Below are 19,891 nucleotides of genomic sequence, written 5' to 3'. Positions count from 1 at the left end.
CTTAAACATGGCTGAAAAATCAAGCCCAAATAAGCAAAATGACTATGGCCCTACCAATCCCTGAGGACTGACATGAGGAAGTTGCTAGGGTGATGCCAAGAAGCTCAGTGGCAGAGGAGGCAGCCTGGACTTTTGTTCTGTGAACGTGGAGGTACACAGAAGCAGAGTGAGGGTCAGCTGGTCCACAAAATCACAGAAGCAGGTCCCCTCTCAGGGGCAGTGCTTGCAGAATGAACCCCATTTACTGAGCGTCACTATATACCGAAGCTTTCACAAATTCGGCAGTTGCTATTTCTTGCACCTTCCCCCATCCTCATATACACTCAAAGACATCGTATTATTATAGCTCCCAGTTTCCAGAGGAGGGATACACACACTTAAACTCTGAGTAACTTGCTCAATCAGCAGTAATATGGAGCCAGGATGTTAACCCAGATCTGAACTGAAAGCCTCCTCCCCCCAGTTCCATTCCCTTACTTGAGCATATTTAAATGAAAAGTGGAACTGTGTCACATTTCTAGGTCAGAATGGGTCCCCAGACAGAAGACAAATAAACACCCCAACTCTAGTGAGCCCAAGGCTCCCTGCATCCAGGTCGCTCACCAGCCCGAATAGAAAGACTCCAGGTGTGACACCAGAGACCCGGAGACGCTGGCTCTTTCTCTGATTCAAATAAGACTCCCAGCAGCCACTGCCCACTGGCCCCTTTAGCTACAGGCCAGGATTATTCGGAGGTAAGAGACCAAGTCTTGAAGGTGGGCATGAAGTATTGCTGGTCTGCCTGTTAAAACCTATGCTTTAGCCCGGTCGAGCGTGGCTCAGCGGTTGAGCATCGGCCTAGGATGTAGGAGATCGCGGTCCGATTCCCGGTCAGGGCACATGCCCGCGTGCTGGAGACAGCCAATCAATGACGACTCTCTCACCAATGATGTTTCTATGTCTCTCTCTTCCTCTCTCTGAAGTCAATAAAGATTTAAAAAAAAAAAAAGGAATGTTAAAAAAAAAAAATCTGTGCTTTAGGACCTACAGAGATCAAGGACACAACTATTTCCTGATTCTGAATTTGTTTAAGGGGAAAAAACAGTACTTCCTGTTCAGGGCTATGCCAAAGGTGAGGTCACTGCCATAGACAAGCAGCCTGTCTGAAGAACATGGGATACCCCAAGGCTGAGGAGATTTCAGAACCTGCATGAGGACCTGCAAAATCTTCAAAACTGCCGTAATCCCTACATGTACCCCACACAGCCCAGCAACTAAGAAATCCAAGTCAGGGTGAGGCCCTGTTTTTAATAGCAAGGGTTATCAGACAGGGAGACAAAACAGGACTTTGGAAAAACTCACACTGGCCTTCCTGTAACCTAGGCAGGTCGCTGAATCTCTCTGAGCCTCAGTGGCTCCATCTGCTAACTGGGGGCAATCCCTCACTTGCTTAATGGAAGGAGATCAACCAGCCTCTACAGATCCCTGGTCCCATGCTAGGAATTAGAAGTCCATTAAACAGCTTTGATTTATTTTGCAATACCCCTGCCTGCTACAGAAACAGTACAAGTTTACAAGTCAAAGTGAGAGGGAAGACAGACTCCTGGCCACAGGAACACTGACGTAGAAGCCTCATGGAACTGAGTTCTATATCACAATTCATAGCTAGGCAGCTTGGTGACCTTGATCAGGTCACTCAACCTCTCTGGTAGCCACGATGCCACAAGCCCTGCTCTCCTCCCCAGCTGCCAATGCAGAATGAGATCACAGGAGGATTCGACAGGCCCATCTGCTCACTCTCACTGCAACCTGCCCCAAAGACTTGGGCAGGCCAGTGTCCAGTGCACCACACAAATACCAAATGGAGCTCAAAGGGAGGAAGGACCCAGAGGGTTACAAGCTCCAGGCAAAAAACCGGCTGTGGTTTCATGTGAACTAGGATGACCCTGACTGAAAAAAAAAACAGTGAGTTGTCTGGAAGATTCCAGGTCCAGTCTACACAGACAAAATGCCAGCAAATCAACTACTGGCTCTCTCACCCCCAAAGGAAGTGATAATATGATGGGAGCAGTAGGGCTGGGCATTCAGGGGTTCCATCCCAGGGCAGCCGTGAAACCACCTTGGATGACTTCACAGAAACCTCAACTGCTAAAAATGGAAGAACCATAAAATCTAGGCAAGTGACAGGAGGCCCCAGGGATGAGAAGCAGAGGTGGCCAAGAAGCCACGACCTAGGCTCCTACCTCACATAGCCCAGAACTGTGTCGCTTTTTATGTTTCACATATGGCATTTCCATATGTGATTCCTTTAAGTAAAAGGCTCCAAGATGTAATGGAAGTTCCAAAACCACTGACCAGGTGTAACTGTGTCATTTCAGACGGGAAAGAGAGGCTTGGAGAGTGAGTTTTCAAGGATGAATGAATGAAAAGCCTCTTTTCTCAGGTTGAATGCTTCCAAATTAGCATCCAGTGCTCTTCACACCTCTCCCTGCCCACCTACTCTCCTTCCCACACAGCATTAGGATGTCACAGTAGAAGTTACTTCCCTGTGTCTCTTCTCTGTGGTTTCAATGCGTTCTCCTCTCTTTCAAGGCTAAATGGCAGCTTGGGAACTTAAAGATAAACATTGCAAGTGAAATTTCTTTATTTCAAGCTGATCAACACCAGGGTCCTTGTAATCAGGAGACAGCCTAAATGAAGGCTATTCCCCACAGGAGTGATCCTCAGAACGCTTCCTCGAGTATTAATTACCACAGAGGGGGTTCAGCCACCTCCACAGGACTGGCCAGCACCTTCCCTTCATTCCATTAGCACAGCACTCCCTATACACAGAATATGGGCACCCGCTTTATGGGTGGGAAACCAAGGTGCAGAGAACGTAAGTGACCTTCCTGGGTCACCCTGCACAGTTTGTGCCAAGAATAGAACATAGGTCTTCCATTGTAGTCCCTCTGTGTAGCAAGGGAAAAGGAATTTGGAGACAAAGGTCAAGTAGCAGGCTAGAATGCAGGGAAAAAAGCAGCTAGGATACAGCTGCAAAACACTCAGCAAAGACAAAGGGCTGTGTCAGAAAGCAGTAACCACATCTAGTAAGGAGCCTGGAGGGGCACACCAGCCTGTCTCCAGGCTCTCAATCTACACAGGACAAGCCAACTTGGCCTGCACCCTCCTGACTTTTGCCCCTGCAGAGGGAGTGAATCAGAGGCCCAAAGATCTCAACCACACGAAAAAGAATCACCAAAGAAGATGTAACATTCAAAGAAAGAACCCCTAAAAATTAGCAAAAAACCACTAAGGAGGTGGGGGACACAAACAGGAGTAACGAAAGAACCAGTATCTGACAACACCCCCAGGGAGGAGAAAAACCTGCAATCACGGCCTTCCCACCCTGTGCTTCACCCTAGGGTCTTAATGGCCCAGCTCTGGGCCAGGCAGCTGCAGCTACGGCTGCCTGGTCTTACACCGTAGGCACCAGCCACTCATGGCTACGTAGCCCTTGGAAAGTGGCTAGTCTGAACTAAAAGGTGCCATAAAGGTAAAACTGCACATAACTCTTTAGATGTTGAAATGATAATATTTTGGAAGTGTTAGGTTAAGTCAAATATAAGCAAAATTAACTTCACCTGTTTCTTTTTTTACTTTTTGAATACGGCAACTGGAAAATTTTAAATGACATATGTGGCTGTTCTAACCTAGGGATTGGCAAGCTAAGCCTGGTAGGCCAAATCTAGCCCACTGGCTTTTTTAAGGCCTGAAACCAAGAATAGCTGTTACATTTCTAAATGGTTATATAAGTACCTACGTAAACCCCTCAATGTAGCCCACTGGCACTTAAATTAACCATTTTAAAGTGAACAATTCAGTGGCATTTAGTACATTCACAGTGCTATGCAACCAACATCTCTATCTTGTTCTAGAACATTTCATCACCCTCAAAATAGAACCCTGATCTCATTAGCAGGCACTACTCATTCCACCTCCCCCAGAACCTTGACAACCACTAATATGCTTTCTGTTTCTATGGATTTACCTATTCTGGATATTTCAGTCATACAGTATGTGAACCTGTGTCTGATTCTTTCACTTTACATCATGTTTTTGAGGTTCAATCATGTTGTAACATGTCTTGGTACTTCAATCCTTTTTATAACTGAATAATATTCCAACGTATGGATAAACCAAAATTTGTTTATCTATTCATCCATCGATGGTCACTTGGGTTGTTGCTATGTTTTGGCTACTGTGAATAATGCTGTTATAAGTATGTGCACAAAAGCATTTGTTTTATAATCTTAGAAGACCTTTGTAAGCATAAGATTAAAACTACAAACTATAGCCCAGTGGTATGGCTCAGTGGCTGAGCATCAAACCATGCACCAAGAGGTCGCTGGTTCAATTCCAGGTCAGAGCACATGCCCAGGTTGTGGGCTCAATCCCAGTACGGGGCTTGCAGGAGGCAGGAAATCGATGTTTCTCTCCCCGCCTTCCTCTCTAAAATCAATTAAAAAAAAATTTAAAAAAACTACTAACTGTGTCTATGGTGTGGTGTGGAAGGGGCAATGGGGAAAAAAGGGGACATCTGTAATATTTTCAACAATAAACAGAAACTAAAAAATAAATAAAAATTTGAATGTCAAAAAACCCCAAAACTATAAACTATAAAGGGAAATATGGAAATTTAACTGCATTCATATATAGAACTACCATATGATAAAGAGAAATGACCACACATAAAAATTAAAAGACAAGTGACACTGAGACAAAATACCTGCACTATATGACAGGTGTCAGATTAATTATCTAGAGCAGGAGTCAGCAAACTACGGCTCACAGGCGAAATCCTGAAAACTGCCTGGCTTTGTAAATATGTTTTGGAAACAGTCATTTCCCATTAGTTTATGTACTGTCTACAGCCACTTTGCACAGCAACTTCTGAACTATACTGGCGAAGTTGCACAGCTGCCACAAAGACTGTACCACCCACAAGGATAAAATATTTACCATCTGCCCTGGCCAGTGTGCGCAGTGGTCAGTGTTGGACTGTGCAACGAAGGGCCATGGGTTCAACTCCTGATCAAGGGCACAAACCTGGGTTGTAGGTTCATTCCCTGGCCTGGGTGGGGAAGTGTGTGGGAGGCAACCAATCGATATGTCTCTCTCACATCGAGGTTTCTCTCTCTCCCCCCGACTTTCCGCTCTATCTAAAAGTAGTGGAAAAATATCCTCGGGTGAGGATAAAAAAAATAAATTTAAGTATTTACTATCTGGCCTTATATAGAAAAAGTTTGTGGACCCCTGACCTAGAGTATACACAGAAAGCTCCTACAAATCAATGGGGGTGGGGGTGGGGGTGGGGAGGGGACTAACCCCATTTAAAAATAAAAAGGGCAAACAACAGAAATTGGCAATGCACAAAAGAAATCAAGCATATTCAATAAACACTATAAAAAGAGACTTACCCTCACTGATAATTAGGGAAAATATTAAAGAATTAAATCATTTGATAATATCTAATCCTGGCAATGGTATGACACAGCCATTTCAGAAAGGCAATTTGGTGATATCTATAAAAAAATGTAATGAGCTTGATGTCAACCCATAGTCATTCTTTAAGTATTTGCCCCCAGAGAAATACCTGCAATCATGTAGGCACACATACACCCAAAAGCATATAGAAGCATTCACTGTTTATAACAGCAAGACCCAGAAGTACCTTTGCTGTCTGTCCATCAATACAGTAAAATGATATTACATACCTAATGGTATGCTATACAAAATGATTTTGTTAATTTATATTTAATACCATGAAAAAAGTTGTAAGACATGTTACTAACCAGAAACAATGTTGTAAATACATACATACAGATTAGGTTTTAAAAGGTTTAAACTGTGTATTTGAGTCCATATGTATGCAGGAAATGCATAGGAAAAGAACTGAAGGATAGACCCACCCTGTGAACAGGTGCTGGGACTAGAGGATGCCATGACAAGTAATAAAGGACTGTTGCTTATCACTTATCCTGGGTCACTCTGAATTCCAGTGGTAAGGAAAGACTAAGGAACTCATCTGTTCCAAGCCAGCAATCTCAAGGTCCCTAGTGGGATACCTGAAGCCTGCTCTCCAAGGAACTTTCTGTAACATAATCATCCTCAACTCGATTCTCCTCACCAGGTGTTTATGGGATAGCCACTGTAGCCCTTAACATGAGTAGGGAAAAAAACAGTGGATGAAGAATCCTGACTGTGTACCTGCACTGGGCAAGCTGCTCCCTTCTCTGGGGTCCGGTATTCTCATGGTTAAAAGTAGCTTAGCTGATCTTAAGTCTCTTCCAGGTCTGATGCTACAATGCAGTCCCTGGAAGAGGTTTTGGTACCTCTCTGGGGGAAAAACAAACCAACCCACAGCTGTGGAAATAAGCTCAAATCAGAAGGTTCAGAGAAATGTCTGCCCCGGGCAAGTTGATATCCCAGGACAAAAGCCAGTCTCACTGCCTCACTAGATCCACTGATCTCTGTGTCCTCACCTCTTAAAGAGGGGGTGGCCTCAAATCATCACTGATCTATCTTCCAGCCTTGATGAACTAAAATAAGCTCAGGGTGGGGAAGGGAGCAGGAAGCAGGGACTTGGGAGTCATGAGGATGAGAGTAACAAGCTGGGACGGGGCCGGATGCAGAGAGCAGCAGCTAAGGCTGTTAGCAACAGCCCTGAGTCGCCCTCCTCTTTTCAAGAGCAGTTTCTTCCTGAAAGATCCCAGGAGGTAGAAGGCTGACCTAATCTCTCCCAGAACAAATAACCCCACTCATTATTTCAGAAACTACCATTCCAGTTGTGCCCTGGAAAATTCAGCCTGTTTTAAAACTCACAATTCAACTGTGAATACAGTGAAAGAGGAAAGTACTTTAAATTTGTGACCCCACTCCTTTGAATCAAATTAATAATCAATAGATTCAAAATTTTTTTTAACAGATTCAACTCAAATATCTAAGCTTAAGAATGAGAAAAGAGGCCCTGTGAGGTGTAAGTACCCAACTTACCAAGTGTGGCAGATGCCTGGAATAACCAGGAAACTCTCTCAGAACAACCCTTGTCAAGCTCAGGAACTTGCTAAAACCAAGTTTACTATTCTGTAGGTGATTTTTGTTTTTTAAATTATAAGAAAAAAATCTAGTAAGATATCAGTGCTTGCTTTTCACAATAGCCTGGTAAGTGAAGTAAGCCAGGAATCTCTACTCCCAATTTATAGAAAAGGAAATGAACTATAAAGAGGCAAAGGGACTTGTTCAAGGTCACGCAGCTGAAAGTGACAGCCAAGACTAGAAGCAAGGTATCCTGACTCCTGGTCCAGGACCCTCATCACCACATAAACTGCTTCCCAGAAAAAGGCATCCAGTTGAGAAAAGGGAAGCTCCCTTATAGGCCAACCCACAGCCCGGAACACCTTACCAGGAAACTGAGCTCTACTCTTCCCAAGCGGGCTGGCCCTTCAGCCCTAAAAATCCTATGAGGGCAGCCTCGTGTTTGGTTAAGCTTTTGGTTTTACATGAAAGGAGTCTTTTCCTGGCTGTTGGGAACCTGACCTCACAGGAAGGCACTACGTCCCAGGCCATACCTCCTGCCCTGCCGCCCAACTTTCAACTTTTGTCAGCCACGTAAATAAGTCAAACCCTGTGAGCACTTAAGTAGCACTATAGCCAGGAGGGTGCACTTCAAAGCAGTGTCTTCCTTCTAAGGGGTCCTGAAAAAGTAGTGGGTAAACTAGGTCTCCCCAGAATGGAATGTGAAAGGAGCTCCCTCCGTCTCATTCAGGGGTTTGACAGAAAGCTCTGCAGAAGATGGAGACTGCGGGAGGGGCCAGAGACACACCCCAAGGGGACGGAGACAAGACTGGGTCAGGAAATCCAAGGAATCTGAAAGTCCCAAAGCCCTTCCAGTGTTCCAGAGAACCCAGGAGCTGGGGGAGCTCAGAGAACAACCAATGCAAGGTCCCAAAGGCCAGTGGGGACTACAATCCTTGGGAAGCTGTTAGCAATACAAATTCCCTCATCTCCTAAATCACTCCAGGGATGGGGCCCTGGGACTCTGTATTTTCAAAGACTGTGACTCTGATGCAGGTTTAGGAGCTACTGAACTATCCTAAAGCCCTGATTTGACAGTTAAAGCAAAGAGAAGTGAACCACCTTTCCCCGGGACCCACAGGTCTCATTCCTTGCCAAGTGACTGGACAGCTGGGCAGGAAGGGTGGGAAGAGGAGCCCCCAGCCCTACTGTCAACAAAGGGCACTCCAGTGACTCCAGGACCCCTAACCTCTCTCCAATCCGACAGTGACAATCATATAGGAAAGGGCAGGATGGGTCTGATGAGAGGGAAACCCACAGTCCACCCAGCCAGTCCTAATCCCTTGGCCACTCTGGGTGGACAAGTCTAAGTCGGGTCGTAAGAGAGACTCTAGGGGAGCTGGGGGTGGGGGGGGCTCCTGTGAAGCAGCAACAAATCTTCAAGCACTTTGTGCGTACTAAGAAAAACCAAGCATTTTTGAGTCACCCAAAAAGCATGAATCACACGGCAGGGCTATGGGAACGGGAAAGGATGTTATTTTTCGGCATACTTGAGGATTTTCCCTTTGTCCCGAGTCCATCAATACACTTCTCGCCCTCCCCCCAACTCCATCCTCACACACAGGACTCACGCACATTTTTCCTGCTCCTTTTTGTTTTCCCGGGGGCCTCCAGATGCACCCCCGCCCCGCCCGCCTCGGGAACGGGGCAACCCCTGCTCTTTCCGGGGCCGGGCTGCGGTCTCCCGGCGTCGGGCCCGGGGCGCCGGCGGCGCGGAGGGCGCCCTGCCACCCTCGCCCGCCTCGGCCGCCTCCGGCAGCGCCCAGCGCGGCGTCCGCGCGCCGGGACCCTCCAGCCCGCCGGGGGCGCCGGGCTCCGCGCGGGCCCGTCTCGGTCTCCGGGCAGCCGCGGGACCCCCGCCCGCTCACCTGCGTCAAGTCCTCGTCGTTGAGCAGATGCGACTCGCGGGGCTTGAAGCAGTTCTGACACTTGCTCTTGTTGAAGATGTTGGCCTGGAATTTCCTGCACGGGTTCTCCTTGGCCGCCGACATGGCCGGCGCGGCGGCGAGGCCCGGCGGCCCGGGCCGGCGCGCTGCGGGCGGGCGGCGGCCGCAGGGGCGGCAGCATGCACGGCGGGCTCGGGAGCTCGGCCGGCTCAGCGCGGGGGCCGCGGCATGCCCCCCGCCGCCGCCTCGCAGCCTCGCAGCCGGGCCGCGCACCAGGCCGGAGCGCGCCCCCGGCGGTCACGGCGGCTCCGCGGGCGCCGGGATGCGGGCCGGGCCTTCCCTCGAGCGACGGCGCCGCGCGGCACGGCGCGCCCGGGCACCTCCGCGCCGGGCCGCGCCCCGGGCCCTCACAGAGCGCGCGGACCCCGCTGCCCGCGCGAACGGCCACCGCCCGGCCTTCGCGGGCCCATGGACGCGGCCTCCTGGGCCCGATGCCTCCCCGCGCCTGGGCCCGCCTCGCAGGTAGCGGGTCGCTGCGGGTCCCTGTCGTGGGTCCCGCCGCCGCTGCCCCCGGCGCCCCGAGGCCGCAGCAAATGGTAGCCGAGCCTCGCGGACTCCCGGGCGGGGCGCAGGGTGGGCGGGCGCGGGGAGGGGGAAGCACGAGGGGCCGCGCCTCGCCGCGATCGGCGGCCCTGTTGACCAATGGCAGCGGCGAGCTTCAGCTAACAAAGAAATCTCTCGACCAATGGAAGCCAGGGGCGGGGACAAAGGGCGGCCCGGCGTAAGGTAACTTGTGTAGGCGGGGAAGGTGGGGCGCCGGCGTGGGACGTTCAGGTTTGGTGGACCCGCGCCGAGGACCGCGGGGTCCTGACAGCTGCGGGGGCGGGGCCGACGGGAGCCGGCGGGGCGGGGCGGCGGGGGCGGGGCGGGGCGGTGGGGGGCGGGGGCGGGGCCGGGGGCGGGGCCGGGGCGGAAGCGGGCGGGCAGCTGGCCGGCGGGCGCTCGCTCCCGGCAGCTCCCTCCAGAGCCCGTCTGCGGGCCCGAGCCCAGCCCTGGCGCATTAGTTTGGCACCTACCGCGTGCCCGCTGCACCCCGTCAGCCGTAGACATCACAGGCAGCGTTCCAAGTGTTTGATATGCGTTCAAGTTTCACAGCCTCGCCATTCTCATCCCCACTTTACGCACGAGAAAGCGGGCACAGAGGAGTCAAGAAATCGGAGGTCGGGTCCAGGGACGGCCGAGCGACGCCAGCCTCCAGCGGCTGCGGCTCCGTGGGGACCAGCGAGGGCAGGGCTGTGCCCGACGCGGAGCTGGCGCGCCCACCCCGCTGTGTGCTTGGGGCGAGGCTCGGGCGTCCCAGCTCGTTTGTGCAGACCCCGGGCCGAAAGCCCGCGGGGGCGGAAGGTGAGGCGCACGGGCCGAAGGCCCGGGAGCCCAGAGGGGTGCGCTCCTGGGAAACGGGGCGCTCCGAGGAGTGGGGGTTTAGGCGGAGGGCGAGCGGCCGAGGGCGAGGCGGGCCGGCTGGGGTCGGGCCGGAGCCGCCGGCCCGCGCTCCCACCAGCGTGTGGCGGTCGCCCTGCGGCGCCAGGCCGGCCCCGGGGCCTGTGGACGGGAGGCGCGGGCTCCGCGCCACGGAGGGGGCGACTCGGAGGCGGCGGCTGGCGGGCCGGCGGCGGGCCGCGCGGGAGGGTCCTGGAAGCAGCGAGCACTGCCGGTGCTGCGTGCTTGGCCGCTGATCGCCCGGACCCCCCCGGGTAGATGTCAGTGTAGTAAGAAAACACTGTCCCGCGGCGGGAGCTGGCGGCGGCGGGCCCCTCCGGCGGCCGGGGGAGAGCGCGCAGCGCCGCCCCCGCCCCGGCCGGCGCACCCCGCCCCCGCCCCGGCCCGCGCACCCCTCCCCCGCCCCGGCCCGCGCACCCCTCCCCCGCCCCGGCCCGCGCACCCCTCCCCCTGCCGCTGCCTCGGCCGCCTCACCCACACAGTTGCCGTGATCGGACGGTTGCTGTGAGCAATACATGATATAATCCTGTAAAATATTGAGCATAATGTGGCAAAATGTTAATTTGTGAATCTAGACAGAAGGTATTTATTGCACTATTATTGCAACTTTTCTGTTGGTTGAAATTTTTGCAAAATAGTTGGGGGTGTGAGGAGACAGAGGATTCTTGCTTGTGTAGAATACCCAGAAACTGATACCAATGGTTGCCAGCCTCTGGGGAGGGGAGCTGGGTGGTTGAGAGGTGACCTATTTTTTTAAATTTTCACTGTAAGCCCTTTTGTTCCCTTTGGGTTTGATATTATGTGAATGTACAACTTGTTTTAAAATAATTTTTAAAAGTCCTGCCAGTACCTCAAGGTCAACTCAGTGGCCACTTCCCTTAAGAAAATGCATGTTCTCCTCAAGTCAGTGGACACATCCAGCAAGTGCCCTGAACAGGAGTGGTCCACAGCTGGGGGCATACAGAAGCATTTGATTCAAGCCTGCCTGGAAGGAGCTCACACTTGAGCAAGTGGAAAAGCAGGAGGCAGATAGACAAATTCAATCTGGGGTGTTGTGGAGATCCATACAAGGGCACCCAGCTGCGCGTGCAGCTTCAGGGACAGCTCCTTGGAGGAGGCAATGCCCGGGCTGAGTCCTGAGCTAAGACCCAGCCGGGAGGAGGGAGAGGTTAGACATTCCAGACTGAGAGCGCTCAGGGCTTTGAAAGCAGTGGGTGTGTCCATGAACACAAGCATCTTGATATTACTGGATAGTTCAGAGCGATGACAGTAACAAGCAATGAGAATGATTGGGAGAATTAAATAGTTGGTGCATGTGGAGGTTTAGCATATGCATAGGAATACCTATTATGACAGATTAGAGTTCAGACTCTTCAGGGAGATAGGTGTTGTTGCAGTATAATTATTTTATCTCCATTTTACAGAAAACATACTTGTCTGTGGTCAGAATGTAGACCCTCTAAGTGAAGACTGAAGCTCACACAGGCTGACACCAGAGTTGCCTGCGCAATGGAGAACCATTAGCTCAATTTTTTAGATAAAAATAAGGGCTGTTGGTCTGGAGAATGAATCAGAGGCAGAAGACTGGAAGCGTGATCAATCAGGAAACTACTACAATAGCCCGGAGAGTAGAGAAGGTAGGGACCTGAACTAAGGGTAGGGTGAAGGGAAGAAGATAATGAATTTGGGAAATATTTAGGAAGTAAAATAAGTATATTTAACCTTTCACTGTGCTACTTTTCAGGACCTGACTAGACTATGAGCACCATGAGGGCAGACTGGATCCAGGTTCCTGCTGCAGTTCTGGTGCCTAATTCAGTTCCTCACACAGGGTAGGTGCTCAAAAAGCACATGATAAGTGAATAAATGATACTTGCTGTTCTTTAATTGTCATATCTGCCACCCAGATTATAAAACCCAACCCACGCAAACAGGGTCTGTGTTGTATAGTCATGGGTTCCGTTTTCAGGGGCCTAGAACAGCATTATGCTCAAGGGCAAAATCGTGTAAACATGTAAGCACTCACTGAGCTGTGTGCTTTATTTTTTGTTAATCCTTACCTGAGAATATTTTTTCCATTGCCTTTTTAGAGAGAATGGAAGGAAGGGGGGAGAGACAGAGAGAGAGAATCACGAATGTGAGAGAGATACATCAATTGGTTTTCTCCTGCACAGGCCAAGAATCGAGCCTGCAGCCGTGCCCTTGACCAGAACCAAACCCACAACCCTTCAGTCCATAGGCTGAGGATCTAACCACTGGGCAAAACCGCCCAGGGCTGAGCTATACACTTAAGATGTACTCACTTTATTGAATACATCTCAAAGAAATAATAAACAAACATGCAAAGGCCTCTCGAGTGGGCCCCAAATGCAGGTAAATTCTGCTCTGTGCACCTGACAGCTGCCCTGGAAAGTGTCCTTGCAACCTGTCAGGGAGCAGAACTTGCGTGCCACACACACACTGGCACACACCCACAAAGGTAGCCACATTTGATCTCTATCACCACCTGGATCCCTGAATGATCTCGTGCAAATAAGAACTCCAAATCCTCACAGTTTGGCCCAAAAAGCACTGTCTTGATTGGTCAGAATGGATACACTCTGGTTGGTTGGTGAAGATGCTAATGAGGCTATTATAGTAGTGCAGCTCCAATTGGACAGGGAACATTTTGGTCCTGTTGGTTGAAATACAATTCCGGTAACTCCTCTTTAAGGACTGGCTCAGCTGGTGGGAGCACAGTGCTGGAAGGCAGTTCAGTGCAGGCTTTTCCCTGAAGTGTGGTGTGCATGAGAAGCCCCTATTTAGCAATGGCTGCTAGGCTCTGTTTTTAAATTTGAACCCAGTCAGCCACCAGGAGCCCTTCTTAACAGGTACATTGATTCTCAGAGTCAACATAAGTGTACGTTTCACTTAATAGGAAACTGCCAAACAGTTCTCTGAACCTGAGAGCTGGCTGTCCTCTCACACTTTCTGTTCTAATAATTGATAATAAGATTCACCTGGGGGGGGGACTGCTAAACTCTACAGGTTATTGGGGCCCTCCCATGGACATTCAGAATCAGTATTTCTTATTTTTTGAGCTCAGGAATCTGTTTTTTAAATAAGTGTGCCAGGCAGAGAAACAGTGAGTGGAGCCAAGGTTCTCAAATCCTGGGGAATTTAAAAATACCTACTCCTGGCCTCCATTCTCAGATATTCTGATTTAATTAGCATCTGGAAAAGCTCCTTGGGAGATTCTAATGTCAGCCATTAAGGGAGAGTGGAGAGGAAAAGGCTTTGAGGTCAGTCAGACCTGGGGTAGTCCCAGTAGAGGTTACATCTCAGGTGGCTGTTGCTGCATAAAATTACCCCACTCCTACTGAAAGGAGTGGCTTAACCACTGTTCTGTGAGTTGACTGGGCTCAGCTGAGCAGCTCTGCTGGTCTTGCTTGGGGTTCTTTCATGCCAGTGCAATCAGATGGTGACCAGGCTGGACTGCTCCCTTCTCCTTGTCTCAGAGCCTCTCCTTTCCCCAGGGTCTCTCCCTGAGTCTCTTAAGTGGCACCTCAGGGTTCCCCAGAGTGTTCCAAGCAGGGGAAGCAGAAGCTACCAGTTGTCTTAAGAGGCTAGGCCGGGCACTGGTGTGGCATCACTTCTGCTTTCGATTAGTCAGCACAAAGCCATCACCAACTCAAGGTGGGCAGGGAACTACACAGGATGTGAATTCCAGGAGACCTGGTTCACTGGGGCCATCTCTGAGACTAGCTACCACAAATAGTGTCTGCTTCATTAAGTTACTATGAGGACTAAGTAAGTTAACATACATGAAATTTTTATAATGGTATCTAAAACATAGTAAGTGCTCAAAAACTATTTTTTATTATGCCTATAATTCCTATGTTGGGCTTGGAAAATTTTTTCTGTAAAGAGCCAGATAGTAAATATTTTAGGCTTTGCAGGTCCTATGTTCTCTGTTGCAACTACTCAGCTCTGCCACTGTCACATGGAAACATTCATAGACAATACATGAATGAATGAATGTGGCTGTGTCCTAATAAAACTTTTATAACAACAAATAGTGATTCAGATTTGGCCGTGTCTCTTGGGACCCCTCTTTTCCTATTGCTTGGGCCTTCCTTCTCTGGCCAGGGTTTCAGAAAGGTTGGTCTCCCTGGTCAGTGCTCCATCGCCCTGGAGCACTGACAGTGTGCTAGCTCTGTACTAGGTGCTGCATATCTGACACTTATCATCTCAACCCGATTATCACCATTTGAAGTCACCTCTGGCAGTGTCAAGTGGTGCCTGATAGGGGTCCTTAGGACTCTCCCCTCATCTTCTGTCAGTGTCCTCAAAGCCACCCCAAATGAACACATATTTTAATTAAAATGGTTGTTGTAATTAACGTATGTTTAATTAATATACCCACCCCCTCCCTGATTGCCATCCAGGATTAGTATTACTCTCAGTTTACCAATGAGGAAAGTGAGGCACAGGGAGGTCAAGTACCTTATTCAAGGTTATACAATGTAAATGGTAAGCCTGGATTCAGACATGGGCAGCATATTTATAACCACTGCTCACACAACCTCCAGCCAAGGATGCTGCGTGCCCTGCTGGGAGGCGGGATGCCTGGCCGTGCCCTTCCCTGAGGCTAAGGTGGCTGTCCTGGAAACAGGAAGCAATATCAGAGGATCTCAGAGGCACTTTCCAGCTCTAACTCCATGATGCATTTCTTTTCTTTCTTTCTTTTTTTTTTTTAAATCTTTACCTGAGGATATTTTTTCCATTGCTTTTCATTTTTCAGGGAAGGGAAGGGAGAGAGACAGACAGGCATCGATGTGAGAGAGACACGTCAATTGGTTGCCTCCCGCACTTGCCCATACCTGGGCCGGAGATCGAGCCTGCAACCGAGGTACATGCCCTTGGCTGGAATTGAACCTGGGACCCTTCAGTCTGCAGGCCAATGCTCTAACCACTGAGCCAAACCAGCTAGGGCTCCATGATGCTTTTCTACTGCAGACACCAAATGACAATAGTCCTAAGATTTATACCAGGAGGGAATGCCAAAGCATTAGATGTACAAAGTCCACCCGAAGAGCAATTTAGTCAGTCTATTAAAATTTTAGATGTGCACACCCTTTGGACAAGTGACTCCACTTTTAGAATTGCTCACCCAGGCACACAAAAGTATATTATGTAAAAGGATGTTCACTGCATCACTCTTAAAAACAAAAAATTGGAGATGTGCCAACTGTCTGCCATTAGAGGGTCAGATAAATAAATCATGTTTTTTTTATACAGGGGATGCCACAAAACTATGAAAGAATGGAAGGTGTTGAAGTGACCAACCATACGTGAAATGTGGTCAAGTTTAAAAGCTAGTGAGAAAATGGTGTGTATGGTGATAGCTCATTCCTGTTGTAAGTATATATGTATCTACAATATTCATAATTTTTAAAACAAAAACTGGAAACACATACAGTGTAATTAACCCTGGGAGGTAAAAGAATGAGGACTCTCACCTAATCTTTAGATTTATAGTGTGTTTAAAATTTTTAACAGAGTTTTGTTTTTCACTAATATATAAAAAGTCATATGATGAAGGTTGGTGTTCCCATTACCTAGCTTTAACAATCATCAACTTACAACAAGTCTTGTTTCAGGCACACCCCACCCATCAGCCACCTCCCATATTATATTGAAGCAAATCTCCAACTCATATCATTTCTTTCATAAGTACTTCAGTACATGTCTCTAAAAGATAAGGACTATTTTTAAAAAGTAGCCACAATACCATATCACACCTAAAAAACAACAATAATTCTTTAATATTATCAAATGTCTAGTAAATAATTTTTAGTTATCTTATAAAAACATGAATTATTTTTGTAACAAGAAAAAAACAGTTGGGTGGGTGGGAAGAGATTAACCAAAGAACTTATATGTATATAGGCATAACCCATGGACACAGACAATAGTGTGGGGAAGGCCTGGGGGTAGGGCAAGGTAAAGGGGGTCAATGGAGGAAAAAAGGGAACATCTGTAGTACTTTCAACAATAAATTTTTTTTTAAAGTTGGAAAACAAAAAGTGTCAATCAGAGAATACATTGGTACAGCCTTCCTGGAGGTTTGTTTAGTAATGCTTATCAAAAGCCTTAAAAATGTGCTTATCTTTTGACCCAGCAATCCCAACCCATGAATTTGTTCTAAGAAAACAAAATGAAAGAGGTACACAGACACTGTTCCCCAGAGTGTGCAGTGCCTGTTACAGAGATGTTGCTTGAAAAATATTTGTTGAATCTGAAGTTGAGATTCTTTGCAGCTTTTTTTGTAAAAGGAAAAACCAAAGCAAGAAATGTATGACATTAGGATACCAGCTAAACGAAGGCAGATCCATAAAATGGAATATTGTTCTGGCTTTTAAAATCAGTTTGTAATAACACATATAGATTCTCCCCCCAGGGAGATGGAACTTAGTCTCCCTTCCCTTGAGTGTGGCATGGACTTCATGATTGGTGTCCAAAGAATGTAGAACAAAAGGGCCGGAAATGGTACTTCTACAAGGGTGAAACCCAGGAGGTGCTTCCTACCTTAACATCAGCAGTGACAAATCATGTGGATATCAAGTGCCCCTTGATGTAATGCAATGAGAAGGGTACTTCACCTCTGTGGTCTTCCCTCTAAACCATAACCCCAGTCTCATTACGAGAAAAACATCCGACAAACTCAAATTGAGAGGCGTTCTACAAAATACCTGAGCAGCACTCTTCAAAACCGTCAAGATGCCCAGCCGGGCGTGGCTCAGCAGTTGAACATCGACCTAGGATCCAGGCGATCGGGGTTCTATTCCCGGTCAGGACACATGCCAGGGTTGCGAGCTTGATCCCCAGTCAGGGGTGTCTAAGAGGCAGCCGATCAGTGATGACTGTCTCATCATTGATGTTTCTCTCTCTCTCCCCCCTCTCCTTTCCTCTCTCTGAAATCAATAAAGATATATTAAAACAAAAAACCTGTCAAGGTCATGAAAAACAAGGAAAGACTCAGAAACTGTCACCAACCAGAGGAGCTGAAGGAAACAAGTTAGACTGAATGCATGTGGGATCCCAGATGCAGTCCTGGAACAGGAAAAGAACATTTGTGGAAGAACTGGCAAAATCCTAATATAGTCTGTAGTTTAGTTAATAATATTTTACTAACCTAAGTTCTTTTAGTTTTGGCAAAAGTACCATGGTTATGTAAGATGTTAACATTAGTGGAAGCTGGATGAGTATATTGGAACTCTGTGCTCTCTTTGCTCTAAATCAAAAGTTACCAAAAATTTAGTATTATTTAAAAAAACAATATAGATATTGTGGACCTTGAGAAAGAAGATACCTACTAAGAAAGGCTCCTGGTGGCTAACTGGGCTCAAAATAAAAAAATACACACAGAGCCTAGCAACCATTTCTGCACAGGGACCTCTTATGCAAATTGCAATTTACTGAGAAGCCTGCACTGATCTACCTGCCTCTGCACTGAACTGCACTGTGTTCCCGCCACCTGAGCCAGCCCTTATAAAAGAGCCTGGAACCCTATTTCAACCAATTGGAGCTGCACATCTATATCCCTATCAGCATTTTCACCAACAGAGCAGAGTGGCTCCATTCTGACCAATCAGGAAAGTACATTTTGAACCAATCGAACTGCAAGGCTTTGGAGTCCTTATTTGCATGAGGACAGAGAATCAGGGACTGGAGGTAGGGACTTCTGTCTATATAAGCCAGCTCCCCTCTGGCTCTGAGAGCACAATTTCCCTTCCCACCAAAAGCTGAAGGTTTTGTTTCCTGGGGAGCTGAAACAGATGATGTCTCAAGGGGGCAGAGCAGAGCCAACCAGCACGGGCCAGGGAAGACGGGCACAGAGCAGGCCAGAACAGCATAGAAAGCGAGCAGTGGAGCAGAGCTGTCTCAGCAGAGGGACCTGGCCCCCAGGGCCTCCTCCCAGTCCTGTTGTTTTCATAGTCCTCCTGTATGACATTTGAGCAGTTTTGCACTGAATAGTTTCCTTCTTCACCACACCCCAAACTGGGGGTTCCGGTTGGGGTTGAATTGGTTCCAGCAATCATTGGTTGACAACAGTTATTAGCATAGATATGTATTCATGATATATGAAGGGGAAATCTGCATATGGGTCTCATACAGTTTTTGCTGAATGAACCCATTTTTTTTGTTAAAAAATTAATAAGGTGTGTGCATATACATGATTAGATCAATATACATGAACATATACATACACATGTAGGGAAACAAAAGTCTGGAAGCATATACTTCTGGGGCTTCAGGCCCAGAAGCCTCGAGCGGCCACGCTGTGAAGACTGCAGTGACTGGTGAGATGGAGTATTCAACATCCTTCTAAAATGGGCAGCAGCTCTGTGGCCCGAGCAGTTTCTGTCCTGTAGCCCTTGGAACTATTCCTGACAGATCTTCTCTTTTTTCAAAACAAACTGAAAATCCTGGTTGTTACATAAAGTTTCAGGGCTCACTCAGCTGGAGGAGGGCCTTCAGGGTCACATGGCCAGGCAGAAGAGGGCTGGCACTGAACGGGATAGGCGGCGTAGGCTGCCAGCTGGACTCAGCCCATCTTGGTGCCCATCTGTGTTAGGGCCTGAAGGAGGGCCAGCGGGCGAGGGCAGGGAGAGGCTGTGCTCTTCGGGCCTGCAGCTGTGCGTGCTCCAGGCTGGGGGTGGGGTTTGCTTGGAACCTGATGCCTGGGCTCTAACCCTCTGGTTCACCAGATCACGGCGGGGGGTGTGTGTGTGTGTGTGTGTGTGTGTGGGGGGTGTGTGTGTGTGTGTGTGTGTGTGTGTGTGTGAGTGTGTGTGATATATAGCATTTCTTTGGGGGTTTATGTCGTGCTGTGTGTGTGTGTGTGTGTGTGTGTGTGTGTGTGTGTGTGTGATATATAGCATTTCTTTGGGGGTTTATGTCGTGCATGTCCAGGTGGGGCCTGGCTATCTTTGAGGCCTTACATAGGCATGACCATGTTATGTGTGTACATATGTATTGGTGTGTTTATCCATGTGTGTGTGTGTGTGATGGATATAGCATTTCTTTGGGGGTTTATGTCGTGCATGTCCAGGTGGGGCCTGGCTGTCTTTGAGGCCTTACATAGGCATGACCATGTTATGTGTGTACATATGTATTGGTGTGTTTATCCATGGGTCTGTAACTGAATGAATGTGTGTGTGTTGTACAGATGCATCCGTCTGTCTATTTGTTGCATTGTGTTTGTTTGCATGCCTGTTTTATGGATGGGTATTTTAATTGTGTCCATGCCTCTGTGTGAGTATATGTCAGTGTCTGTAGATATGTGTGTCTCTGGCTGAGCATGTGTATGTGTGAATGTGTGTGAGTGTTGGAGCTGGGGATCAGGAGGTTAGGGTTCAAGTCAC

General features: G+C 48.5%; 1 protein-coding gene and 1 long non-coding RNA gene across 7 annotated transcripts in view; one reads left to right on the top strand and one right to left on the bottom strand.

The window, feature by feature from the left end:
- MPRIP (myosin phosphatase Rho interacting protein) overlaps positions 1-9,131 on the bottom strand; it is a 150,522-nt gene extending 141,391 nt beyond the window's left edge. For all 6 annotated transcript variants that reach the window (XM_087825734.1, XM_087825732.1, XM_087825733.1 and 3 more), the window contains exon 1: positions 8,964-9,131. In XM_087825734.1, the coding sequence (XP_087681860.1) occupies positions 8,964-9,086 (123 nt within the window). In that variant the 5' untranslated portion in view covers positions 9,087-9,131. The remainder of the gene's footprint in view (positions 1-8,963) is intronic.
- Positions 9,132-10,030: 899 nt separating this feature from the next.
- LOC107539208 (uncharacterized) lies at positions 10,031-18,044 on the top strand. Its single transcript, XR_001603377.2, has 4 exons — positions 10,031-10,385; positions 11,906-12,118; positions 12,226-12,313; positions 15,762-18,044. It is a non-coding gene; the product is annotated as an uncharacterized LOC107539208 (long non-coding RNA).
- The last annotated feature ends 1,847 nt before the right edge of the window (positions 18,045-19,891 follow it).

Source organism: Miniopterus natalensis, chromosome 17 (genome assembly GCF_054644295.1).
Source record: "Miniopterus natalensis isolate mMinNat1 chromosome 17, mMinNat1.hap1, whole genome shotgun sequence".
Classification (NCBI taxonomy): domain Eukaryota; kingdom Metazoa; phylum Chordata; class Mammalia; order Chiroptera; family Miniopteridae; genus Miniopterus; species Miniopterus natalensis.
This window is presented reverse-complemented; position numbering and strand designations above follow the sequence as displayed.